General features: G+C 49.6%; 12 protein-coding genes across 12 annotated transcripts; 7 read left to right on the forward strand and 5 right to left on the reverse strand.

Moving 5' to 3' along the window:
* Nucleotides 1-279: 279 nt before the first annotated feature.
* Nucleotides 280-1704, forward strand: IAQ61_002057 (uncharacterized protein; the record flags this gene model as incomplete). The annotated part of the gene is made up of 1 exon (XM_003833881.2): nucleotides 280-1704. The coding sequence occupies one exon, from the start codon at nucleotides 280-282 to the stop codon at nucleotides 1702-1704; it is 1425 nt and encodes a 474-aa protein (XP_003833929.2).
* A 452-nt stretch (nucleotides 1705-2156) lies between these two features.
* On the forward strand, nucleotides 2157-2647 carry IAQ61_002058 (uncharacterized protein; the record flags this gene model as incomplete). Its single annotated transcript, XM_003833882.2, has 2 exons — nucleotides 2157-2535; nucleotides 2604-2647. The coding sequence occupies 2 exons, from the start codon at nucleotides 2157-2159 to the stop codon at nucleotides 2645-2647; spliced, it is 423 nt and encodes a 140-aa protein (XP_003833930.2).
* A 3149-nt stretch (nucleotides 2648-5796) lies between these two features.
* On the reverse strand, nucleotides 5797-7617 carry IAQ61_002059 (uncharacterized protein; the record flags this gene model as incomplete). Its single annotated transcript, XM_066095385.1, has 7 exons — nucleotides 5797-6448; nucleotides 6503-6744; nucleotides 6793-6863; nucleotides 6911-7105; nucleotides 7382-7434; nucleotides 7482-7514; nucleotides 7574-7617. 7 exons carry the CDS (start codon nucleotides 7615-7617, stop codon nucleotides 5797-5799), a joined length of 1290 nt encoding a protein of 429 aa, XP_065954869.1.
* A 3180-nt stretch (nucleotides 7618-10797) lies between these two features.
* On the reverse strand, nucleotides 10798-13133 carry IAQ61_002060 (uncharacterized protein). Its single transcript, XM_003833886.2, has 4 exons — nucleotides 12844-13133; nucleotides 11889-12724; nucleotides 11768-11841; nucleotides 10798-11704 (listed from the first exon to the last, which is right to left on the reverse strand). Exons 1-4 carry the CDS (start codon nucleotides 13043-13045, stop codon nucleotides 10885-10887), a joined length of 1932 nt encoding a protein of 643 aa, XP_003833934.2. The 5' UTR covers nucleotides 13046-13133; the 3' UTR covers nucleotides 10798-10884.
* Nucleotides 13134-13483: 350 nt separating this feature from the next.
* On the forward strand, nucleotides 13484-13883 carry IAQ61_002061 (uncharacterized protein; the record flags this gene model as incomplete). The annotated part of the gene is made up of 2 exons (XM_003833887.2): nucleotides 13484-13648; nucleotides 13782-13883. Coding segments are annotated over 2 exons (267 nt in total), but the record flags the coding sequence as incomplete, so codon positions are not given.
* A 623-nt stretch (nucleotides 13884-14506) lies between these two features.
* On the forward strand, nucleotides 14507-15323 carry IAQ61_002062 (uncharacterized protein; the record flags this gene model as incomplete). The annotated part of the gene is made up of 2 exons (XM_066095386.1): nucleotides 14507-14653; nucleotides 15162-15323. The coding sequence occupies 2 exons, from the start codon at nucleotides 14507-14509 to the stop codon at nucleotides 15321-15323; spliced, it is 309 nt and encodes a 102-aa protein (XP_065954870.1).
* Nucleotides 15324-15475: 152 nt separating this feature from the next.
* Nucleotides 15476-18086, forward strand: IAQ61_002063 (uncharacterized protein; the record flags this gene model as incomplete). Its single annotated transcript, XM_003833889.2, has 4 exons — nucleotides 15476-15870; nucleotides 15920-16431; nucleotides 16488-16969; nucleotides 17190-18086. The coding sequence occupies exons 1-4, from the start codon at nucleotides 15812-15814 to the stop codon at nucleotides 18084-18086; spliced, it is 1950 nt and encodes a 649-aa protein (XP_003833937.2). The 5' UTR covers nucleotides 15476-15811.
* Nucleotides 18087-18505: 419 nt separating this feature from the next.
* On the reverse strand, nucleotides 18506-19819 carry IAQ61_002064 (uncharacterized protein; the record flags this gene model as incomplete). The annotated part of the gene is made up of 3 exons (XM_003833891.2): nucleotides 18506-18904; nucleotides 18958-19199; nucleotides 19249-19819. 3 exons carry the CDS (start codon nucleotides 19817-19819, stop codon nucleotides 18506-18508), a joined length of 1212 nt encoding a protein of 403 aa, XP_003833939.2.
* Nucleotides 19820-21063: 1244 nt separating this feature from the next.
* IAQ61_002065 (uncharacterized protein) lies at nucleotides 21064-21351 on the forward strand (the record flags this gene model as incomplete). Its single annotated transcript, XM_003833892.2, has 1 exon — nucleotides 21064-21351. The coding sequence occupies one exon, from the start codon at nucleotides 21064-21066 to the stop codon at nucleotides 21349-21351; it is 288 nt and encodes a 95-aa protein (XP_003833940.2).
* Nucleotides 21352-21459: 108 nt separating this feature from the next.
* Nucleotides 21460-21840, reverse strand: IAQ61_002066 (uncharacterized protein; the record flags this gene model as incomplete). The annotated part of the gene is made up of 3 exons (XM_066095387.1): nucleotides 21460-21472; nucleotides 21520-21526; nucleotides 21651-21840. 3 exons carry the CDS (start codon nucleotides 21838-21840, stop codon nucleotides 21460-21462), a joined length of 210 nt encoding a protein of 69 aa, XP_065954871.1.
* Nucleotides 21841-22597: 757 nt separating this feature from the next.
* IAQ61_002067 (uncharacterized protein) lies at nucleotides 22598-23444 on the forward strand (the record flags this gene model as incomplete). The annotated part of the gene is given in 3 exon segments (XM_003833893.2): nucleotides 22598-22711; nucleotides 22726-22926; nucleotides 23130-23444. Coding segments are annotated over 3 exon segments (630 nt in total), but the record flags the coding sequence as incomplete, so codon positions are not given.
* Nucleotides 23445-23801: 357 nt separating this feature from the next.
* IAQ61_002068 (uncharacterized protein) lies at nucleotides 23802-24543 on the reverse strand (the record flags this gene model as incomplete). The annotated part of the gene is made up of 2 exons (XM_066095388.1): nucleotides 23802-24225; nucleotides 24479-24543. 2 exons carry the CDS (start codon nucleotides 24541-24543, stop codon nucleotides 23802-23804), a joined length of 489 nt encoding a protein of 162 aa, XP_065954872.1.
* Nucleotides 24544-25571: the final 1028 nt, after the last annotated feature.

Consider the following 25571-nt stretch of genomic DNA (forward strand, 5'->3'; position numbering starts at 1 on the left):
AGCCTGTGTTGCCACACCCGTACACCCATCTTGTTGATATTCACGCTTTCACGATCATATTCGACTGCGAATGAGTCAGCAGCATGGCCCTTTATAAAGGCTCGTTCTCTTTCATGCGCTATAGATAGTCGTTACGCCCTTTTTCCGAGAGTCAACCCCATACGTAATAACAATCTCTCTCCGCCACTCTCTCCGTTCGTCTCCACAATTAGAATCACCAAGACAAGACCACCGAACTCTCTCGCATAACCAACTTTATTTGTCTGTTCTTTTACAAGAATGGAGATTGTCGACGACGAACGTGCGGAGGAGCTCGAAACGCTTCAATCAATCTATCCAGAACTAGTTCGGGACGCAAACAATCCATACGTTGCTACAATAGAGATACTGGTGCAGCCTATAAAGCCATTACCTATCACGTTCGTACCGGAGCAGGATGTACAACGGCTCGCCTATCTGCCAGCGCTGCACCTCGACTTCTTGCTTCCTTCGGACTATCCAGCGCATGCCCCACCCACTGTCACACCTACGACCTCGCCATCATGGCTACCCGAACAGATTCGGCAACGGATCACAGTTGAGGTGAACTCTATATGGGAGGAATACGGCGGCGGTGCGATATTGTTCGCCTATATAGAATCGCTCAAAGAGCAGGCGGCCACAACATTTGGCTTGCAAGAGCTCACGTTGCCTGGATCCATGCGAATAGAGCTTGTGGACTACAGCAATCGACTGAAAAAAGAGCTTTTCGATAAGGAGACATTCGACTGTGGAGTCTGCTTAGAGCCAAAGAAAGGATCAGCCTGCTACCGTATGCAACGTTGTGCTCATGTCTTCTGTGTCGGTTGTCTCCAGGACTACTACAACAGCTGCATTTCAGAAGGGCATGTCAACAACGTCAAGTGCATGTCCACAGAGTGCGGCAAAAAGGGAACTGCAGGCCAAAAGAAAGACCGACTACTGTCACCAAAGGAGTTGTTGGCAATTCCAATACCGCGAGACCAAGTCGAACGATATGTAAATTTGAAACGAAAGAAGAAGATTGAGTCAGATCCCACGATGATTTTCTGCCCCCGGTCATGGTGCCAAGGTGCCATGCGAAGCAAAAAGTATCCAAAGATTATCGACGTTACCAACATGGACCAGTCGGATTCCGAGGCAGAAGACGCTGCCCATCCACAACAGGACGACAATACGGCTCAATCAGGACCAGAAAAACGGTTCAAGGGTACGGAAGAGATGGATAGGTTAGTAGTATGCGAGGACTGTCAATTCGCATTCTGCGCTGTCTGCTTGGCCTCGTGGCACGGTGACTTCGTCCGCTGCGAACCACGCGACGCAACCCAACTCACTGAAGAAGAGCAAGCATCGATCAACTTCATCAACAAAAACACAACACCGTGTCCCTACTGCTCGATACCATGTCAGAAAAGCTCGGGGTGTAATCACATGACTTGCGCCCAGTGTAAGACGCACTTCTGCTACTTGTGCAGCGCCTGGCTCAATCCTGATCATCCATATGGACATTTCAACAATGTGAAGATTCCTTCATGCTTTGAGCGGCTTTTCGATGGCGTCGAGGGCGACGAACTCAACGGGGAGCTTCAGTTTGCGGGGCCACGAGGTGCAGAACAGCTGGCGGAGTTTTGGGCAGAGGAGGCGTTACGTATTCAGATGGAGATTAATGAGCGAGATACCCAGTAGTTCCAGATGATTCAGTGGTGCGATGCGAATGATTGAATAGCACAGCGTCGTGTACCATTGTTCAAGTCAAGATTTATGTGTGCGCGAGAGGAGAGCAAAAAACTAGCTTCCTATATACCTGGTCATATCATATTTGCCAGCTCCATGACTAACAAATCTGTGACTGAGCAATTGTTCCGCATTGGCTCGACATGGTTGCACGAGGGATAATAAGAACATGCAATATCCGTAGCGCAGTACCATGACTGTATGAGCTTTCACCAGAACCCAATCTCGGTTCTTCAACGACGCCTGCGCGTCTTGCAGACTCAAGATTGTGATGATATTAGTCGGTGTCAGAGTCATTGTGGTCACAGCGCGGGCGGGAGTCAAACGCTATGTATAAAGTTGATGACAGAGGACGAAGGATGAAGTCTCGTTTTCTTCACACTGTTTCTCGAGCATATCATACCATGTCCGCCTTAGGCAAACTTCTTGATGATTGCAAAGCCGCCATTATCGAAGCCTATGATCCTAACATCAAGGGCACCAGTCGTGATGACACACTTGCTGCTTCTGACGTGGTCAGCGGCAAAAAAGTATATAGGAGCGACGTAGGCTTTGCAAGCTGTCAACATTACCTCAGCGATCTCAGAAAAATTCAAGTCCTGACTAGCCCTAAGGCCAAGGATGAAGGGCGTAAATTCCGGATCTACATACCTTCGAATGATGAGGCGGAAATCAAAGAGCTGTGTATGAATACATTTCCGGATCATAATAACGAACTATTTGTACAGTGTGGTCATGCAGAGTGCACGGTTGGCAATCTCACGGGGCGAATCACGATTGTTCGTAAGTATTCATGCATCGTTTTTTCGTTCTTGCATTCGAAAGGCAGAACAGGGCTAATAAAAGTCTAGTCCGTGATGCTATTGAAGCGGAGAAGGCATTTCTTGGGCTGTAGACTTGGACAGAACGGGGTATGAGCGTGGATCAGGACATGGATGAAGAAGTCGTGCGACTACCCTGTTTGATACCAATGCTGTATTGAGCATTGATGGATAGAAAATAAAAATGTTATGTTAAATGCTTGAATACTGCAGTGATTGTGATGCATGTACTGCCAACTTTGTGGTTCGCTCTCTTTTCTATGCGGGATACACTACGATGAGACTGCTCTTCATGTGGTGTGTAATCGTACATGAAAATGGGAAATGTTAATGAGCATCGATTTACGCACTTCATTGGTGAAACGTCATCATGTTTATAGGGCGTACAGCCTGTACTACACTTACATGAACAATTTCACTCGCTATAGTCTGTAAGTCATAGATTTCGCACACGTTTCTCTGAGCGGGCTATCGAGACTCCATCTGCGGTCCGACAAATTTGTTCAACCGGCGGGGTCTCTCTTGCTTGGTGCGGGTGAGTATGTCTATGAATGAAGAATTACTGGGATCACAGGGACCTTACATTATGGGATGTTTCTGTTGTTGTGGGTATTGCTAAAAAATGTATGATACATCGTCAAGAGAGAGGATGTAGATGTGAGATATAGGGAGGCGTGTAGAGACGAATAAGTGTTGAGATGATATGAAGAGATTGATGACACCGTACATGACACCCGGCCTCGAATAATTGAATCAGAAAACACAGGGAACTCATAGAAAACAAGTATGCCCACGCACATATTGTGGTTGTATGCGCTTTGGCAGTTATGAAAAGTGTATCGCAAGCCCATGCTTCCATCCTTCATGATCACACCACCTCTGAACCGCGTCAACTTTTCTTTATCACTATGCGGCGGGCTGCGTATTTACTTTCTGGCACTCGGGGTCAGATAAGAGAAGCTCAAGTTATGCCGCCTATTATATCCTCAACACAGTCGAGACTATTGTGAAGGCTTGATCCAGAAACGCTTCATATGATCAAATGGATATAAACTCGAGAACGTATTGAACGTAAAAGGTACCTTACATAGTCGATGTCCTATCTGCAACAACCGCATTAATTCAACAAGAGGATGACAATCATAGCAATTGACGAGCTTTACGCACACTCTGGCGCAGCTCCAACGTCTTTCAGGATAGCTACTCGAGAGATTTCTCCTAGACACAGATGCTCTTTTGTAATAGCATATTTTATGTGCCAACTGTCGGTCGTTATGCTTTGAGTATGCAGCGTGATGAGCCCAGCTTCTGCAACCGCGCAGCAGATTCTTACAAACTTTCGAGTATATGCTAGTCCTGCATGTAGCTTGTAATACCGAAGAAGAATCGATGGAGGTGTGGGTGTGAAGAATCAGAAAATAGCGGGGAGACACGACTAAGCTAAGTTCTCTAGGCACGTCGATCGCATAAAGAACGCAAGCCAGCGGGCCTTTCTGAAGATAGAGGATCCGCGCTGCCAACGCAGTGCAGGAAGAAGTATATACCGCACATAGAGAGGGGAAGTCGCCGTAGTCACAGTGATCAACCTGTTCCTCCGCTTCTTCCGAAAGTGCAAAAACCTTCATGACTGAATTTGATACATCAGCCTGAACTTGTTCATGTATGGCGTTACAACGGTGTGCGGACCATGAATACCAGCTATTCCTGACATTGGTACGGATCCTTGTCGAAGATCACGACGATGGACATTCTGCATCATCACTTGATGCCTTTTGGTGTCCCTCCTCATGGGATTTCGTGGGCGACATGGCTCGGCTAGGTAGATTGACCCCACTTCAGGCATGCCGCATGTAACTATTGCCTCGGTGTTCACTTCGCCTTCTGAACGCCGGACAAGGATGGCCGGTCCAAGATCTACGGCAAGAATATACCCACTCTCAACATCAATACAGCTGCAGTTTTACCATCCTTGAATCAAGACTGCGGTCCTTCTCGGCAGTGAAGAACCTTATTCCATGACTCCAATTGATTCTCGGCGAGTCTTGTTTCCGGAACTAGAAGCACAAGTGTAACCAGTGGACTGCGTTGATTGCATGATGACGACCTAGTGAAGCTCACCATATGGTCTGTGGTCGGAAGAGGACAACCGGACATCAGACGTTCATACGTAACTCTCACACGGAAGGGTTAAACGTTACGAATAGCTCTCTCTCACTCTCACACAGCAACAGCGCCAAAATGGCGTGTGGCCGTACATGATGCAAGCGCGCTATAACCTGGCGCATGTACGTAAGCGATGAACCATGATTTCTATCAGCCGTTGCAACGGCTCACTTCCCATTGGTAAAAATCAGTATCAAAGGGACATACTGGCAGTAGCGAAACATCACCTTGTACTAGAGTGTGCGTGGAAGACATCGCCAGCCAGTCGGGCAAGTAGCATCAGAGCCGATTGCTGTAGTGGCGTATATAGTTTGTGAATAAACTTCAACCGGCTCATTTGATATTTGAGCTGCTCAGGTACCGATACAGCGAGGCTGCAAGCCACATTGGAGTACCATCAGCTTGAAGACGAGAATGAGACAATCACGGCTCAAGCGCCTGACGAGATTGCGCCACCGTCGGTTAACTTTTGGTCCAGAACCGCCACTCTAGGGCTGTCTGCTCCAATCATCTAGAATAGGATCAGATTTGCTAAACCTGGCCCTGGCTAGAATATGTAACGCCACTTCGTTCAGATGGAATCAAGTCTTACAAGCTGCATTGGACTGTCGTTGGGGGGAGCTATGGTCCTCAGCAAAAGATCGTGGCGTTCGGCCCGACGCCAGTGATGAATCTAACAAACTTTATCTAGGCGGGTTGATGCGCTGATCTGAAATATTACACCCCTGATCGATGTCGAGCACTGGCGTATGTTCGAAATGGGTCACTATGAGGTACGCGGTTCTCTACCAGCTCATCCTTCACGGCTCCAAGGGCCATGCGCGTTGCGGGGACAGTGCACCCGATGTGCATGTTGATGAACTGTGACTTGCATCTGCGAGCTGGATTGATGAACTAGCAAAGTTTCTGTTACGAAATAATCAGTCCGTATGGAATGAGCACTGGATTGATGAAGACAATAGGATGCGAATGTGAAGATAGCACGGGTGTAAAACTCATGATATTATTATACTAATCGTATAAAAATCGTTACATGAGCAAAAGGCATCATGAGACTGTGTTACCGCTTCTCATAGACTTTTGGCGGCTCTTCCACGAGGCCCTTCTGGCTCTCGCTATCAGCCAAATCCTTCTGACTTTCACTGTCACTATTATGAACATCCCTGTCGAAATGGCAGTGCTGCTCGAATTGCCGAGTGACGTAAATGTCTTTTCCATGTACACTTGTGTTGCTCGCAGATGGGTACACTTGAGTATTGATAGTCCTCTTCGGCTCCATTTCCAACTCCTCGTCCACCGTGCGCTTTGCTTTTGAACCGCCGATCGTGGCAAAGGGGAAACTGGGCCTCCGACCACTGTTTGGACCGTACCCCCGGCTTGTAGTCCGCGAGGCGAAACCAGGGATGATGTTGACAAGTAGAGGTTTCAGTGCAGGGAGCGATGCGCATAGGATGGCCATGTTCATCTCAATGGTGGACCAGTACGCGGATGCAGCGCTATACCAAGTGGTGTCCTGCGGGTTTGCGACCATGACAGTGAGGGCGTGTAGTCGTAGGATAGATACAACACAGACGAACCAACCGATGGTGAGAATAGATAGCAACGCGATCTTCTGCTGTTTGGGAATTTGCAATTTCCAGATGACGCGAACGGGTAGGGTGGCGACAAGGACATCGATTAGGATATTAAAGCCGGCATGTGAATACCAAAGACTGGGGGAGAGTTAGCATATCGCCTTCGTTAGCTGTACAGCGGAAGCTACGTGCACCTTATTTGGCATGCATTTGGCAGTTGCCTGCTCCAGAACATGCCAGTAGGCTCGGATAGGGACACAAGTGAGGGTCGACGTGCAAATGACGGCTATGCCATACGAGATGCACATTGCCATGACGATGCGTAATGGGATACGCATCTCCCGCACCGTAAATATCCTCCCATATTGTAATAAGATCGAGACCTTGGTCAAGGTAAGGCTCAAGTTGTAGAAGATGATACTAATATAGAGGTTCTGATCACTGTTAGGGGTAAACTTAGGGAAACAGTGTGTGACCCTTACCTTCAAGATGGGCACTAAGCCATCTGGAAATGGAATGGTGACAGCGTGACGTCCACCACCGGCATTAAACTCTACTCCTTGTTAGGAAGATATACTTCTTGTGATACTTTGGACTTACGCAGTATTTGAAAGACTGCCGTTATGATAGCACAGATTATCGATGCACCGATTGTGTAATCTTCCCATCCAAGCGATCTTCCGAGGTATCTGATACGAGTATACATCCGGAGAGAGACGCAAATGACAGCAGTTACAGTGAAGGAGTATGCAATCGCTCTAGTCTTGGGGCCATTATCTTCTTTCGCCAGTTCGGCTATCTCCTCAGGAGATAGATTTGACATGGTCGGCGTTCAGATGTGAAGAGAGCACAATGATGAATTGTGGATATACAAGTATGGTACCTCATGAAGATGGAATAAGGGGCCTGGGTATTGTTATCTCGCCGGAACGGATCAGCGGTTGCCAGGCTTTGCCACAGGAGGCATCTGAAGTGGGATGAACGCTCAGTTGAGGCTCGAAGATCTTTGAGGGGGAACCAAAACTCTAACACGATTGACGGAAGTAACTGACTTTGGAGGCGCACACTGACATATGGGTGCGGCAGGTCCAACAGGGTAGGGCTGGCGAGCTGTTCTGATGGCACTATGAGGCTAACTTAGTGCAAAGCCAATTGGTGCGGGAATACGCACCTAGCCGCATGAAGCCCAAGAAGTGGAAACGAGCTATTGGTACATACTCAGTTCAGTGTCCAGCGATCTGTTAAGCGAAGTTCAGACAGTACATCAAAGGTTTGGGCGGATGTGACAAGAGCTTAGCGAGTGCCATGCTCTGGGGTCATCTGCATTCATTTGCATCGTACATCTACCCACAATTCTATAGCGTGATATCAGCCCTGCTGATGAATGAAAGTACACGTTGCCAATTGGTACGAAGAGAATAGCGATGGACGATTTTCACGTGGGGATCATGTAGGTGCGACACATACCTTGTCGTAGTCCTGCCGCTAACACGCAATATAAGGTTTGTGGCCTCAACTCATGGGTCCCACAACCTGCTAATGAACTCGTGGAACGAGCTGCAACCGAGTGATTGTCGAAGATGGCCTATGCAGCATGTCCAGTTAGTCAACAAAGTCATCTTAGTTGCCATACCACGCCCATAGCTGCAAGACAGAAACTGCCTTCGCATGGTGCCTGGTGACTGAAAGAAACGGGCTTATTCCTAAAAGCATAGATAAACTGAGTCCGGCCCTTGCGTCGGGTACATAGCGTCGCGAAACCTTCCCCAGTCTCTGGTTCTAAGATTTGGCTATCTGCCTGTACTGTACTTTACTTGAACTGGTTTTCTTCTTCTGGTGTTGCATCTGCGACAGATTCTCAGATTGACAGCCACGACGTGGATGATCCCTGTTTGTCAGGGATCCAGCGAAATGGCATACGATTCTCGTTCCTCGTCCTCTGGCAAGATGGATGGGCCTCCAATCACTGGGATCTGATCATGGTGTTGCGCCGTCTACACCAATAGTTTGACCATGGCTCGAGCTACGAGAGACGAAGGTCGGGAAAAACTGCCTAGTTGCTATACCGGTACTAACGTTAGTCGTTACCACCGGTATCGATTTCACGCTAGCGGCAAGCGGTAACGGAGTCCCGCTATTCGCAATTCTGCCGCGTACCACACATGCAAACCCTATTCACTGGAGAGGTCTTCATCCCGGCCCCCGTGGCTCCTACGATGTGGTAAAGGGGGAAGGGGATCCTTGACGACTGTGGTATGGTTGATCCGAAGCTGAAAAAGATATGGGGAGCAAATTGTGTGGGCAAGGGGAGGTTCGCATACAATACCAGTTTCGCAACAAACCAGTCCGATGGCCAGCCCATGCCAGTCCCACGGCCAGAGAACTGGCGTCTTTGTCTACTGTATACCTACCCGGGAGGTATCACGGCAATCACATGTCGAGGCAGGCTAGAGTACAACTTGATCAGCACAACTACCTAGGTAGGTAGTCGGGGCAACACCACTATCACGTGTGTTATAGCCGGCATCATTGTGGTTGACCCTGCCAACTCCAGAATCCACCGAGAGACGATAGTACATACTGTACATAGGCACTTGTGCGTTGGATAAACTAGGCAATAAACCTAGCGCAAAGACCCTGGACATTGCGCGAAGGAGATACATACCTAGTAAAGACAGAAGACCTCCGACTTAACATGGGTTGAGCTCGAAGTTTCCTGTAAAAAATCGAAGTACTTTACAGCGTCCGTCACTATGAAATCCTCTGGAATCAAACTACGAATCTGCAAACACCCTGTTGATGCCCACGCCAGTAGCATTCGCCCTAAACCAAGTGTCTCATGTGGACGAAGGATTGAGGATTCTGGATGAAGGCAGCTACGGTTTCAAAAAAGGTGTCGTATGATGCATGCTCTAGGTCCATGTTGTGCCTGCGCAAGACCAGCGATCGCAATGCTATTTTGAGATCGTCTGGGTTGGAGCGGATGCTCCCTTCCTTGTCTAGCAGCGGGATTGTGCGGCTCTTAGGAATTGACGGATGACAGCAGTCAATCAGAATCTGCCCGACAGAATGGCGAGAATAATGGGGAAGGCGGGGAAACTGTCTATCTACCTGGGAACCAAGGTTGAAAAGAGCGTCATATCCGAGATCCAAGAGCTTAGCGCAATGCAGTGCCAGTCTAGTCGAAACATGGACCCCAGCCGCCCTGTCCTACTGCATTTGTTCACTGTCCAGTCCTCTAAAATTTCTAATCAGGTCATACAGAAGTCCCCAGACTATTTCATCAGGCGACCATGTGGCCGTAGTCTAACAATATGAATGGCCGATAGTCGTGCAGCACATGTGGGCAATGACCGCACGTGGTGATCTGGGAAAAGGACCGACTGTCTGACATGCCAGTAGTACATCGAAAGAAACGGCCCGAATGATCACTATTTAGCCACACTCCACACCTCTCATGTGTGGTATGCATACGGTATCTCATTCCTATCAATAACCTAGGCAGCAAACGACCTACTGTGTACTGTATAGATTGAAACACTCCCGATCTCAAAGCCGTGGGAGTGGTACCACACAAAGACCAGGATATCATAGCGACTGCCAATTGCTATCTGTCACAACCCTCCTACAAGGCGTGATTTATGCGCATCTTTCTTGGCTGTCACATTGTCGCTGCTTAAAGGAAGTTGTCGCAGACATGCACGCTGCTGGTTGTTGTTATCTCCGAGGCAGCTTTCAGAACACTTGCATTTACAGTCTCACCTTCTACCTTTTTAATGCCATGGCGTTCGCGAAGAGCGCTTCACGCGGAGGACGCGTGTTGAAGGTTTTCCATGACACGAATCGTCGAATATCGGTACCTTGTCAGTATCAGGATGGTTATAATCTTCTGTACATCCCATAAACTTGAGTTCAGGTTAAGAATTGCACCAACTGTGCTTAGGTAGGCTTAGGCAGCTTGCATACTCCTAGCATGCATAGCACCACCTGCAATTGTATGCAACTCTACGCCGATCTCATGTGCAAATTCATATGGTTATGTAAGCCTCGGGTAGGTACACTTGCCATATCCGGAGGTCTGGGAGGAACAGTATCTCGGATTCCCACTTCATGGCAGTATTGTAATTGATCAGCAATCAGTACCCCACCCTCAGTGCATTCATACCCTCCTCTTGTAATAGTGCCCTAGCATTGAACTTTGCATTAGTAAATCGAACGAGGTCATCGCCTCGCCAAGGCGCTAGATGCATTTGGGAAATGATAACACTAGTGAGTGAATAGTGCTTTGACCTACGAGATTGACTAAGTACCTACGACTCTACGCCAATTGCACCAAGGTAGAAGAACTGAAATAGCAAGCCGATGGCCGATGAAAAAAAACGAAAGTTATTCCCAGCTCAGATGCACTGGCCGGTCATTACTTATAGCCGAATCGGGTATATGCGTAATTTGAATTCGTTTCATATCGCCAAATAAGCCAGAAAAGACAGTAAGTAAGAGGATGTTATTGCTTAGACTCTTGGTCATTAATAATCATTATCTTGTTGAGGTCGCGCATATATGGCCGTTTGATTTCAATAGCCTTCGTCATTCCAGTCTTCTCTGATCATCTCCGCACCTTTCTCCGCAAGCATGTAGATAGATGCCAGAATATTGGCATCAGGCAGCACGGGAACGATACTGCAGTCGATGACCCTCAGTCCATCAACACCGTAGACTTGGAGTCTCGAGTTGACGACACCCCCATCCTCTTCAGGTAGCATCTGGTTTGTGCCTGTTGCGTGCCAATTGGGAATCGTGTTCGCTTTGATGTATTCCAAGATTGCCTCATGGTCGTCATCCGCAACCTCTGGACCAGGACTGACTTCTCCATTGAAGTCGCCTAGCGTGAATTGCTGCAGCGCCGGATGCCTCAAGATCTTCCGAAGGTACTTGAATGATTCAATACCAATGACAGCATCAGTAGGATCGGCATGGTAATTTGAGTTGATGAGTGGAGAATCACTCATTGATGCGGACCGTAAAGTCACAGTACCTCGTGACAATTGTACCATGCTACTTGCTGTGATACTAATATAGCTTTCGTTTGGTAACGGTGCCCAGAAAGGGGTTGGGATCCAGGGATACCATACAGATTCAAAGAGATATTCGATGTGAGTCTGATTCGCTAAACCAGCTTCGATGATGGCTTCAGCACCAATTTCGCGGAGCTGAGATTCGTTGAGTTTCTGGAATCCGTTGGTGACACCGGATGGTGCAGTGTATGGTCCCGTTAAGTTGTTGTAGAACAGTGTTTGGGCTTCCCGAAGAGATTCTGGGGTGCGGGACATGTCAGTCGTAGAGGCAAAATCTTGTGCACGGGCCATGATGCTGAAGACTGAATGATCGTTAAGACTGCATACAATTGTTAGCGAGACGTTTTCCGGACCTGACAGCTTGAATGTCTCAAGTACTTACTGTTTTCCTACATTCTCGTTGACTACTACAGGCTCGATGCCTACTTTAGCGAGTTCTTCAGCAGGTCCGATTCCCTAGACAGGTCAGAAGTACTCTTATATTTCTCTAAAGCAACCCTTACCGAGACCATAAGTAGCTGAGGTGAGTGGAATGCACCCATGCTAATGATCACTTCGTTTCGCGCTCTCGCCTGACTAGAGAATCCGCTTCGTTGCTCAATGTAGCTCACACCGATGGCACGTGGACGGCTAGAAGAGTTGGTCGGGCTACTCATTACGATCCCGGTGACAGGTGAATCGTGGATTACCCTCAGGTTTGCTCGATTGTGAGCTTGCTGGTAGAAGCTGTCATAACTAGAGCTTCTTCTGAGTTTGCTGTTGAGTGTTGCTGTTCCGTGCTTTATGCCGAAGCCGTCGCCATTGTTCAGATCTTCGACCACAGGGATATTCGCCGCCTCAGAGCAGGCGACAATAAATCCATCAGTCGACGGGGGAACGTACCCTTGAAATCCTAGCTCAAGAGGGCCGCTCCCATACAAGCTAGGCGTGAATGTCTTGTAATCCTGACTGAAAGCAGAGAGCTCCGGAGTTGTCGGCGCATTGAACTTGGTGCTCTTCACAAAAAAATGGTAGACACTATCCCAGCCCCATCCTGGATTCCCCTTTCTTTCCCATTGATCGTATATGCTAGAGGAGCCGCGTGCATAGTATAACCCATTAGTAGTACTTGATCCACCCAGTGTTCGCCCACGCAGGTACTGAAGTGTACGGTTGTTTAAATGTTCTTGCGGAGTCGTGAGAAGACCCCAGTCAATCACACTGCCCTTGATAAACTGATTGCCTCCAGGTGATTCGTATGAGCGGACCTGCTCAGGATTTGGACCAGCTTCCAAAACCAAGACCGAAAAGCGACCGGACTCAGTTAAACGATTGGCCAGAACAAGACCAGCGGTACCTCCTGCACCATGTCAGTTTCCTTCTGAGGAGACTTGGACTTGTTGTTCCAACACTTTGCCAGAGAATCAATAACAGGAATAGGTTAAAGAATATTCGAAATGTATAGTTTGATGAACATACCCCCAGCAATGACAAAATCATACTCTTCGTTGAACTTGGGCTCCTCTTCTGCTCCCCCAGAAGGGGGATTATCAGATGATTGACGGCTTGCAAATTTCGAATGACGAAGATTATTTGTTGGCCATGCCGATGCTATGCTAAATAAAGAGGAAACTGAGAGAATAGCATATAGCGATGCTTGGCCAGCGCTCAAGTACTTCATTGTGCTGGAAAGCTGCCGGTCAATATTAGGGTGACTTCCAGACTGGCTTCAGGCACAGGTCCTTGGATTTAGCAAATTAGGTTGAAGTAGATACTGCACTGGGGAAGATATCGGTTGCCAGGGCTAGAACTCTTTATAGCAGAGCCTCGATACCGGTTGTTGTACAGAGTCAGCTAGGCCACCTGCCCAATGGCCAAGGCCCACTGTGCAAGGTTGATTGACCATGATGTTGCGGAGCAGTATTATAGGATGAGGAAACAAGATCTGTAGCTCCGCCACGTACACGGCTGATCCGCCTTTCTCCACTTCGACAGCATAGGCAGACTATGATATGCTGGGATTCTCTTTCACAGCACGGCAGACTGGAGTAAGCAGCCACCGTACATGGTATGTGACCAGCTAAGTTGATCTCCGCCAACGTCCGAAATGTCCATAGGAGTATTGTACCCACAACTAGACAAGTACCAACTGACCGTCGAGTGCTTGCTCTCAGAACTCCAGACAATTTCACAGGTTATAGCAAACGTGAACTTCAGCCAGCTGCCGGCCCAGGCTAGGGTCATGGCAAAGACGTCATCTCACGGCCGCCAAGTTTTGAGCCTGGTAAGATCGAGGCTCAATATCGACGGCTGCAGCTTGGAATAAGCCTGCCCAGAGTGCCGACCGGATCTCAATCGAAAAAAGAACGAAAGAGAATGGTTTTGTGGAAGGACAGGCTGATGCCAATGCTGCCTAGGCGCGAGGAAACTGCGGAAGTGCGGGGAAATCGGCCCCCATGGATGTTGCCCGGTGCTCAATGGAGTGGTACACTCATGTCCAGATGAATATCGGAAAGTGACATTTCGTGTGAATTAGGCAGCTATTCATCCAGGAATCCAGCCTTGTCGAAAGGCAAGGCGTACTCGAGTTTGATGTTACCTGCGAATGAAGCTGCCGGTGAGGGACCCGAGTGGTGCTAACTCGATGTGGCTAGCCTCATCGCCGGAATGTCCAGGAAAGAAGATCATCTCGGCGATGTCTGGTATTCTTCAACCGTGGATCGGCTTCACAATGCCTCCTTGATTCTTACTCTGCTAACATAAAACTCTTCCCAATCCTCTTGATGTGGGCAACACACGCACTCGTTTTGTCAGACAGCCAATTCTTGGGGCGTCGAACAGGTTTTGGGCTCTGCATGAATAACGGTATTCCCCACACAGTCGATCTGTACTAGATCGAGTTGTACGTATCGGAGGCACTGTACCATACGCTTTGTCTTCCTTGAATATGCAAGCTGATACGATTTCTTCGAAGATTTCTATATAGAGTCATGGATCAAATATGTCGCAGGCTTGCACTTAGGTATCTTCAAAGCAATACGCGAACCTCTTACTTTGTTCACATCGTTAACCGAGATTGTTCGACCGAGCGCTCTCACACTGCCCTTCTTGATTGCTGAGGAAACTTGAACAAGAGAGCAATATGTTATTCGTTGTCGTTTGTTACAGTCGAGGATATGGTCACTACAGCTTGGAAAGCCTCCAGGACTTCGATGTACGCCAATTTCCTTTCCATGGTTGGACACTGCCTAGAAAGGCATGTCCTATGTATAGTCTGGCTGTCAACACGGTGTCAAGGACATGTTAATTGACGCGTTATATCAACGTATACAAGGCAATTGTGACGGTCAAAAAACACTACCATCGAACGTATGGATTGGCAAAAGAATGAGTAATAAGCACATAGAACGTTCGCACATAATAGCCGCAGCTGGTCTTGGTAATAAGACGTGAGGATGAACGGAAGCACCCATCGCGCTACTATCCCAATGTAGGGTAGCTGCAGTGCCCCCGGAAGAACGGTTAATATGCAATAGGCAAACTGAAGCGTGACCGTGCGGCTCAAGTTATTGCGGGGAACGATGATGGTTATGCGCAACATTCACCAGCCTTCTCGTCATCGTGGAAGCGCCGTGCATTTTGCAAGCCAGTAAGTCACGGAGTGCCTTGAATGACAAAGGCTATATTGAATAGCCAGTCCTTTTTTTGGTTGAAATCTATCGCCTTTTATCTAGGCGGTGGATCTTGATGCATGAATAATGAAAGTGCATGACGATCGTGCTTCTAAATTATGTTAGGTCATGCTGGACGCCGTCTCGATGGACCGCCTTGAAGGCCCGACAACCTGGCATCGTAATGCCACGTCCACGGAAACTCCAGCCTCATCAGCATTTGATCAAGCAATGAAGGTTTCATTGGCCACAAAAGGCGTCGATACTGGCAACTGCTATCTCAATTAGCCGGCCCACTTCCCCAGTATCGAGATTTGACTCCATGTTCGTTGTGCAGCCGCGGGACCTGCATCTCACGTGCGATACCTATACCCCAGACCGAAATTTCGGTAGGGAAACGGCCAGCGATGCCTAGACCGGCTTGCCCCAGAAGTGAACGCGAAGCCACCTATCACACCAATATTTCCGATGTCCAAGCCGGTTGATTTGTGGAATAGTTCACAGGGTTCCGCCCCCCACGAGTGGAAATTGGGTGCAGCTTGATTTAAAAGTTGCTGAGTTTCGAACATCAATGGACAAAGTCTGACCTGAGCGCGCAAGACCGGTTAAACAACCTGGTTGATATATGCGAGAACGGATAGATTACCTGAACTCTTCTACGCTAGGCCTTGAGAATAACCGTCGATCGATATATATGATGGAACGAAACGCTCTTGTACCGATATTCGCGGCCGATAGCATCAGGTCTAATTTCGACGTGCGAGGTCTCAATCAACATGCGTCTATCCCCCATTGTCGCCACTCTGGCGCTCGCCAGCTCTGCCTTTGCGTATCCGTAAGTACAGCCGAATCTGAAGAGTACATTTCTAATTAAAATAATGTAGCGCGCAAAAGGAGGATAGCTTATATCAAGCCATGAAGAAGGCGGGAAGGAAATTCATTGGCACAGCTTTGACACTCCGAAACGAGACACGTGAAGGCGAGATTATCAAACAAGAGTTCAATGCATTCACGCCAGAAAACTCGATGAAATGGGAATCGACTGAACCATCTCGTGATAACTTCACCTTCACGGATGCCGATCGCTATGCGGCGTATGCGATGAAAAACAGGCTTCAGGTGCATTGCCATACCCTTGTCTGGCACTCTCAACTCCCTGCTTGGGTGTCAAGCGGTGGCTTTGACAACCAGACACTAATTGGGATCATGGAGAACCACATCAAGCAACTTGTCACTCGATACAAGGGTATTTGCACGCGTTGGGATGTAGTGAACGAGGCATTGGAAGAGAATGGCACGTACCGCAAGAGTGTATGGCTCGACACAATTGGCGAGGCATATCTTCCTATCGCTTTCAGACTAGCGAAAAAGTACGACAACAACGTCGATCTTTACTGTGAGTGCTCGCGTCCATCATCGCAATCATGTCAAAGGGTACTGATTTGTCACCAGACAACGACTACAATCTAGAATACAACTCGAACAAGACTGCCGGTGCTGTACGCATCGTTAAGCTCCTCAAGTCTTATGGCGTCAAGATCGATGGTGTCGGCTACCAGGCACATTTGGGCAGCGAGACCACACCAACTGCAGAGGGCCCTACCCCTGACCAGAAGACTCTAGAAGCTGCTCTACGCGCAACTGCTGATCTCGGTGTTGACGTCGCATATACCGAAATTGATGTACGTATGAATACGCCTGCGACACCAGCGAAGCTTCAGGTGCAGGCTGCTGCGTACGAGCGCATTGCAAAGTCTTGCATGGCGGTGAAGAGGTGTATTGGCATGACTGTCTGGGGAATTTCAGACAAGTACAGCTGGATCCCTGGTGTTTTTGAGAACGAAGGTGCCGCTCTTGTCTGGGACGAAAATTACAACAAGAAGCCTGCCTATGCTGGTTTCCTAAAGGGCATTCGGTCAAAGAAGTACTCCCCCGTATGGTAATTATATACGTAGTATGATACATTTGAGCCTTGTAGGTGAGGAATTCTCGTCATTCATTGCAGAATTTATCAAGCCTATAATCCAAATACCCACTGTAGGGCACCATGCGGATCTATTTGACGTTCATGTGTAAACCAAATACATTGAATGACCATGGCAATCATATCAGGTTTAGAAGGAATCGAGTGCAAGCGCATAGGACAGCCGTTAGCCACGACGTCAGGAAACACTCGAGGTGAATGAGAACTTCATCAGGCCAGGAACTCTGCAAGACATTGCGAAGCTTCGACTCGGGGACGAACGTGATGTTGCAACTATTATTACCGATTTCTGCGGGTATGCGAGACTTCCACCTGCTATATGCATGGAATTTGGCAAGATTTTGAGATTGTTAGTTGCCAATCAACACAGATGGATCTTGGCCATGTACGAAGAATTAGCACTCATCACTTTTCACACAGTCGCTGTGTTGCCTGGCGTCAGTACATATGAGATGAAGACGGCTCTTATGGACAAATACAAACTTGAACCCAGCGTAGTGAGCAGCTCAGCTGACAAAGTCGAGAAGTTCTTCGTTACATGCGATGCATGTAAAGCAATCACAAACTTCATATTTAGGTTCGGACAGTCTTTTCCCCGACTCAAGGGCAAGACAAGGCAGTTCGGGCATTCGGTTCTTCATTCATTTTTGCGCTGGCTGGAATTCAAAACCTCCATATATTACGGTGAACAATCGCCCTGGCGCCAGGTTGCTGCATACAGTATACTCAAGGTCATGCTCGCTAACGGCTCCTTTATGCCTGCATCCAAAGTCTGTCTGGCGATAGGGGCAACGCCATTCGACTGGATGGCAGCGGCTCAGCAGGAGAACTGGAACACGAGCCCCAAGTCATGTAAATCAGGGAAAATACTGAAGGAGTGTGTAAAATTGCGCAGAGGGCGCAAGTTGAAAGCCCGAGTATCGAAAGCAGACGTTGCGGTGCTGAGCGAGTTGGTGACGGCGATGAACTTGAGAGTTCCAGAAGACAGACAGAAGTTTGGCTTCTCAAAGCTGCCTGGCGATGAGGAGAAGAAGGAGCAGAGTGGAAGGATGGATGTGTGTGCATAGTACTGGCAACATGACTCTTCATCTCGCACCTGCTTTTGCTCAACGAGAATCGCTGTCGATGATTGAAGGCGCCAACTGCGAAGTTTACATTCGGGAAAGTTTGATGTGCTTACATTGGATTATTTTTTACTCACACTTGGGTCTAGGGCTTTGTGACCTCTACGGTAGTCTTCGTGCTAGCCACTGTCTCTTTTTGCAATATTGCAAGGAGGTCAAGAGACTCGTCGTTGAAAGGGAAGAATGCCTCGCACAGAACATGTAGAGCTCACATGAGGATTCTGTGCGAAAATATTCGTAAAGAGCCATGGTTCCCACGTCTTCAGTACTAAGTTGTGCGATATTGATACTGTGTCTGATTCGGGCAATCACTGGTTTATGAAAGCCAGATTCCAGGACCCCAGATCCCAACGTCTGTCTTACTAACCTCGAGGTAAGTCCGTTCCCCACGGATACGCTTCCGGCATTGCCTTCCAAGTCTTCAGATCATCATAATCTCTCGTTGTACTCTTACCCTGCAAGACCTTTTGCACAAACGGGAGTACGTCGGCATACCCATTCTGATCGCAATGCCCGCCACTCGGTATCGACATGCCCAGCTTCTCACCCACGCCCAGCCATTTGTACACCACCTTTGCCGCCGGGAAAGTGATTTGAGCAGTTCCTTTCGAGTCTGTGAATTGGTCGCCAGAGTTCTGACTCAAAATCACAGCGCGTGGTGCGATTGCGGCGACAATGGTATGCGCGTCGTATGGAAGCTGGGTCGATTTACCGACGAATTGAGAGATGCCTGAAGAGGTCCACCACCCAGCCCCGGATTTCTAGACACGCGGTTAGTTCTGTTTGTATTCGCAATCGCAGCAGGAATCCATACTGCGTTTTCCAGGTTTTCGCCTTGTCCACTCAGACTATATCTGTATGGGCCTGCACCCTGAACGCCGGAGCACATGGGCATGGTCACCGCGATACGCTTGTCAAATAGGCCTGCAGCTAAGGCTGCCTTGCCGAGACGCGAGCAACCAGTGACTCCGGATTTTGTGGCATCGATTTCGGGGACTTTTAACTCGATGCCATCGAGCACGCGGTGAAAGCCCCATGCCCATGCTGTAAGGACGCCTACGGATCACGGTTAGAATGGAGTTGGCCACAGCAAATGTGAACCTACCAATGTCTTTGCCGTTATACAACGTCCAGAATGACCCACTCTTGCTGTTGCTGTCTGCTGCCACTTTGGTGTAGTCGAATGCAGCGACCGCAATGCCCGCATTGGTGTAACTCTTGACATCCATACCTCCAATAGAGATGATCACGGGGAAAGGCCCTGAACCACTCGGCAGAGTCAGGGTAGCTGCAATACTAGCCGTCTTTCCACCAGCAGCAATGGTGATTGTCAGAGTATTGCCACTCCTGGTTGCGGATACCGTCTCTTGCGAGTGGTCTGGGTAATAGCCGTACTGGTACTCCTGTAAGAGTTTGAGAATCTCGGGCTGTCGACACTGAACCCACTCGTCTTTGCTCTGAACCCGTGTCTTGCCGTCAAGGTAAAAGAATGGATCAGGCATTGTCTTGACAGAGGGAAAAGCGGATGCTTTGGGCATGGGATTTGGTGTTGGCGGACATGTTATGTTTGCTTGACGGGGAACAAGTTCCAGTTGCGGTGGTAGGTCATTCAAGGCGATAGGCGTACCTTGACTGAGCCCGACCAAGCCTAGCAAAGCAGCGACTTTGAAACGCATACTTGAAGGTTTGTGCTTTCCTATCGACGTGAAACTGGATCGGGGCAGTCTGACCTTTGAGGACTTGTGTCTCAAAGGCTCCCGGCTTAGTTGATAGACATCACCTGGACATTTCCAAGTCTAATAAATCATATGCTTCATCTCGCCCTAATGAACTTGGTCATATTGGGCGGGTATCTGCCGAGATCTGCCGGTAAATCAGTCGTGCTTCATGTAAGTTCCAAAGGATTACTGCATCTCTGATGCTATTGAAATGGCTTCTTGCGCTCCATATGCAAACCTCCAGATCTCCTGCGAAAGCTGGAGAACCTTGCATCGACGACACTGGGAGACTTTGTAACTCGATACAGATGTTCGAGGGTATTTCCTGAAAATAGTAAGACATGGTCGGTCATGTATCTTTCGCAGCCGAGGCTGTGGGGTCTTGCATCAATTTGGATAAAGAGGTAGACCCGGACTCGAGGCATATTATGGGGAAGAGCACGCGATGCCACAATAAACATGAGCGGGATCAGCGAAGAGCTAGCTCAAATACATGCCATTTATATATCTCAATTACCCGCCCAAAACAAAGAAATGTGGCATCGCTTGTCGGTAGTCCAGAGTCATTGCGCCCACATGCAACGCGATAAATAAGCTACTGGAAGTCAGCAGTGTGTACCTCTCTAGGAGTTTTGATATCATTTGGTAGATGAAAGAGCGGAGTCTTGATTGTATACCCAAGACGCGATGTGCCTGAGCAGAAAAGAGGTGGAGCGTGCAGAGGTGAATGCGAATAGCAGGCGATACCACCTGCGTTTAAAAGAATAGAGATATCATGAAAAGAAGGCTTGCTAAACATTGCGTTGGCATTGATATCTGTCGTGTCCAGTTCCATCACGGGTAAGGAGCAAGTAGAAAGCGTCACAATCCGGCCTTCAGACAGGCGAGCCACGGCCCCAAACTCGGGATGGCCCGTTCCGCGTGGGAGACGTTGACATCATACCGTATCTCGCCATCGAGTTGCCTGAAGCCGTAAACACCGCAATGAAGTTGATTCTCGCCCTCCTAGCATCACCTGGAATTGCGAGTGCAAAATGTTTCGAGCCAAATAACGCACATCCACCACCTGAGTATAACGCCCATGATCCCCTGCTCGCAGACGCATTCGCCTACATTGACACGGCGCTCAAGGCTGCAGCAGGACGACCCGAGTACGCTCGTACGTCGTTCTCCGTCGAAGTCACGTCTTCGAAGGAGTCGTTATGCTCGATGCATCATACGGATATCACGATGCGGAGAAGCAGCGGGGTGAGGAGTGGCGGTGGATTGTGGCAGAGGAGAGGAGTACGGGACCGGGGGCTGTCTGGGATGGTTTTTGTGTTGAAGATGTGGATCGGCCGTTGTATGCGGGGTTGCCGGTCAACGAGGTTGTGTTTTGGGATCGGGGGGACGCGGGGGTGTTTGGTGAGGTGGAGTTACCGGGATTTAGGGTTAGTTTGAGGAGGGTGGGGGAAGGGGAGGAATTGGGGCAGGAGGTGATGGAGCTTTGAAATGCAGTGGCCGGTTTTTCTTTACATTTCTTGCGCACAAGGCCATGTTGGGCCAGAACTATACGGCTGGGATATGCCGAGCGGACGACTGCTCATGAGAGAAAATGTCTAGTCATCCATGCTGGGAGGATTAGTTGGTTACCATGACAATTCAAGACCCTTCCAGACCTTTCACCTACACGGCAGTCAGATCCATCATCGCCACCATGAGTCAAACCAGACCAGAGTTGGGATTCAAGAGCACATGGGTCCAAAGTATCTCGCACTATGACTCAAGCACCGAGCGTCAAAGCATATACAGATGGCAACTTGCCTGGCCATGATGTTGCGCAGGTCCCGACTCGGGATGTCTGTTGGGCCGACGGGCGGGAAGGACGAGGCGGAGTGGGTAGGCATGGGTATGACGATGGCAATGGTGAGGATAAAAATATGTGCAGAGATGGAAAGTTGGATGGTTCGGGCGTCGGGGATGAGGATGAGTTTTGGCATTGCTGTTGTTGGTGGTGGTGGTGGTGATAGTTGCATTCAAAGTGGGGGAAAAACAGTGCAACCATGTTTCTTTGAAATCAACCCGCTCAGGCGTAGTACTCATTCAATTCGTGAATCTCGTGACAAATGCGCAAAACGAAGATGATATTTCCCAGCACTCGATTACACAATCAACCGACATACTCTCAAACAAACAAAAACTAAAAATCACCCCAAATAGCCCTCCATACAGCCCTGCCCCCCTCTTCCCACCATTCACCATTCACCTCACCATCTGACCAACTCTCTCTCTCTCTCCCCAAAATAGCTCGAGCACAAGCTGATGTGATGCGACATGTACGCTCCAACCCCAAACGAACAAAACCACACTAGTCTAGTTTGGGGGAATGGGTCATATGTTGGCCAAGCGGGTGGGGAGAAGGTGGGAAATGTGCTGCGGTTGGTGGGTGGGTGGGTGGGTGAGTGTGTGTTGTTGTGTCGAGTAGATGAAGGGTAGGAGGGCAAGGGGGGGCTGGCATTATGCTGGTGAGTTTGCAGGGTGAATGTAAGGTAGGGTAGGGTAGGGTAGGGTAGGGTAGATCGCTCAGCCCTATGGTAGGGTACCTATGGCGCGGTTGGCGCGGCTGTTTGATGTGTAGGTAGAGGGGAATGTGTAGGTAGAGGGGATCATGTACAGACCTAGTCGTTATGAGGCTACTGACTGTGGTGTACACATGTATCTACCTACATCAGCGCAGTCACGTTTTCTATTTTTAGTCCCGAGTCGCATGCATCCGGTCATGAGTTCATCAAGACGGAAACGGGAAGTCGGTTAAATTCTCCCTGGACATGGGAAAACGCAGGATGCAAGATGCGCGTCGGATGGCCAAATGTGTGCAATGACAGTGTACAAGTACGGTTAGTGTTTGGAGAAGATGCAAAATGTGGGCGCGTGCTGCTTTGGCTGGGTTGGCTGGGCGCATTGGGGAAAAGGGAAGAGGCATCGTGGTCGGCGATGGGAGATGGCTAAATTTGGGGGCTGAGAAGGCGAGGGTGGGGGAGGAGGGTGCAGGTATGTACAGTACACCTACGATCGGTTCGCGGGTGGTTAGTAGGCAGCACGGGAAGCCATCTTTGTACACGGCTTGGTTTTGATGCGGAATAGGTGTGTAGCGGTGGGGTGGGGGCAAGGCGTCGCATGTCGCCCCTTGGACAACAGACGAGGGGGGTGAATGTTCAGTCTGCCTTGGAGCCTGGGACACACCAGTCCACACAGTCCGTCCATGACAAATTGACAATGACGAATTCAGACCCATTCTCATTGGCCATGTGCACGCTGCAGGGCGAGGTCGTACCGTTTCGTCATTGGGACGGGCATGGGGATTGGAGGCGGGAGTCGAGGCAAGGGCTTTGTGCATCTGGCTGCCAGAGCATCGGGTGGTGTGGGTGACCGATGTGATGGCGCAAGAGTCAAGGCTGGCCTCGTGGAAGATTCCTTGGTGTCGCTTCCCTGTATTGTGTTGTGTTGTGCCGTAGCACGAGTGTGGCGCATTGCCGATCCCGAGTCGACGAGAGAGCGGGTGGACGAATGGGCGTGGGTGAGGGTGAAGGAAGAGTCGAAATGAGTAAGAGAGAGGGGAGTCAGTCAGCTTTGACGGCGTTCTTGCATCCTGATTGGTTCGAGTGGCCAGGTGTGGCCGTGCAAAAGGAAGACAGGGAGATAAGGAGAGAGAGAGAGAGAGAGAGAGAGAGAGATGGCCATGTCATGTCGGAGAGAGAGTCCAAGCGTCAAGTCGCTGTCCGAAAGTCTGGACTGCGATGATTAGAGAGGTACAGTTACCGGTATACGTCTACTATACAGTAGCCTACATACTCTATGCATTGCGCAGGCCGTGCACACGAACCCAGACCAGAGCGAATCTTGCTAACCTCCAAATGCTCTTCTCACTCTCCCATTCAGGCAATCGTGCTGCCAACCGCCTTCACACGGTGCTGTGTCGTGGTCTCGTCTGCGCAATTGCTGCTTCGCACCGCCGGTCAAGGGCAATATAATTATTGCCTTTGAGGAATTGGGAAGCAAAGGAATGCATTGCAGCAGTGTACCGGTACCTGCGTGCCAAAAATACGCCTCTGGCAACGCCACCCCCCACCGTGACGCCGAAGTCGAGTTGGGCAACGACAGCTAGGTAATGGATGTTTTTGGTCACGGACTCGAGGCTCATCAAGTGCCTATCGGGGCAAAGGGAATGGTTACCTACAGCCAGTCTAGCGGGTGTTGGCCTGTTGGACTGCAGGTACAGCTGGCCAAGGTGTGCTGAAGACCATGGCTGTAACACTACCGATGCCTTTTGCAAGTACAGAGCCCGGTAGGTAGCGTAGGTAGGGTACTGTAGGGTAGGGTGGGTACTAGAGTAGTAGTAGTAGTACTAGAGTAGTAGTAGTAGTAGTAGTAGTAGTAGTAGTAGTAGTAGAGTAGCATGACGACCGTTCCAGTAGCCAGGGCCAAACGGTGCGGCATGCCAGGGAGCGCGAGTGGGAAGTGGAGTCGAATGCTGCACTGCTCCCAGCTACAAAGCTACCGGTAGGGGGGGGGGGGGGCGTCCGGGTAGGGCTCAACGCTCCGCCCTGCACTGTATTCCCCCAAACCCAGGCCTGAAACCGATCTCGCAAGGCAATTTCGGGCCGGATCTTGTGATTCGCTTGGATGGCCTTTGTACATGGCATACCACACCAGCGATGCCTACAGTAGATCTTGTGCATGCAAGTCAAGCCATGCGACACGTTGCAACGTCGCTCGACGCTCGTGTCCAGGATCCGCAATTGGCCTCGGGCACACCAAAGACACACAGACGCGATGAGGAAGGCGGTGGTTGTGCACGGAAAACAAGGCTTCCGCAGGTGAGCTGCAACACTCGCCATCTCGTCGACTCGTCACCACCGCGAGGGTTGGGCTGTGCGACGTGCGATGATTGGATCCTGATCCTGTGTGTGTGTGTGTGTGTGTGTGTGTGGTTGTGTGAGTCGATCCATGGGCTTGGCGGGAAGACATTGATCTGGATACGGTACCGGTACCTACCGCAGCTCTCTCCCCGTTGTCAAAGTTCGGGAGAGGCGGCACAATGGTTGCGGATGGTGTGTGGCTGCTCTGCGCAGGTACGCCATGTCATGTAGGCCATCTAGAAGGGATGCTATGTGTGAGAGAGAGAGTGTGTGTGAGAGAGAGAGAGTGTGTGTGTGAGAGAGAGAGTGTGTGTGAGAGAGAGAGAGTGTGTGTGTGAGAGAGAGAGTGTGTGTGTGAGAGAGAGAGTGTGTAGATACTACCGGGATGACTGTGTTTTGCGCATTGGCAACTTCATCAGCAGCCAATGAAAAGGCCAGGCACGCTTGTCAACAGCTGTTCCCGTCCTGGGCTGTCTGCTTCTGCCTGCCTGGGCCCCTCGACGCATTCTGCTTCCCATCTTGTGTGTGCATGGGCCGAGGGTCGATGGAGTTGGCTGGCCGTTTCCGTGCTGCTGAAAGGGGAATATGGGCGCTGTTGTAGGTATCGGTCTTGGTAGGTACCGGTATGGAGCATGAGGGCGTACCGGTAGGGTGTATACAAGCATTCCTCATGTCTACCGTATCTATTCACCACGACTAGGTAGACACCCCCATTGCACCCACCGGGATACACTCGCACCTCCATCCTCAACGCCCATCGCCAATCACACACCCTCATCCCAGCAATCCCGACGCACACCATCCACACGAAC

The sequence above is a fragment of the Plenodomus lingam genome, assembly GCF_022343315.1.
Source record: "Plenodomus lingam strain CAN1 chromosome Unknown contig_13, whole genome shotgun sequence".
Taxonomy (NCBI): domain Eukaryota; kingdom Fungi; phylum Ascomycota; class Dothideomycetes; order Pleosporales; family Leptosphaeriaceae; genus Plenodomus; species Plenodomus lingam.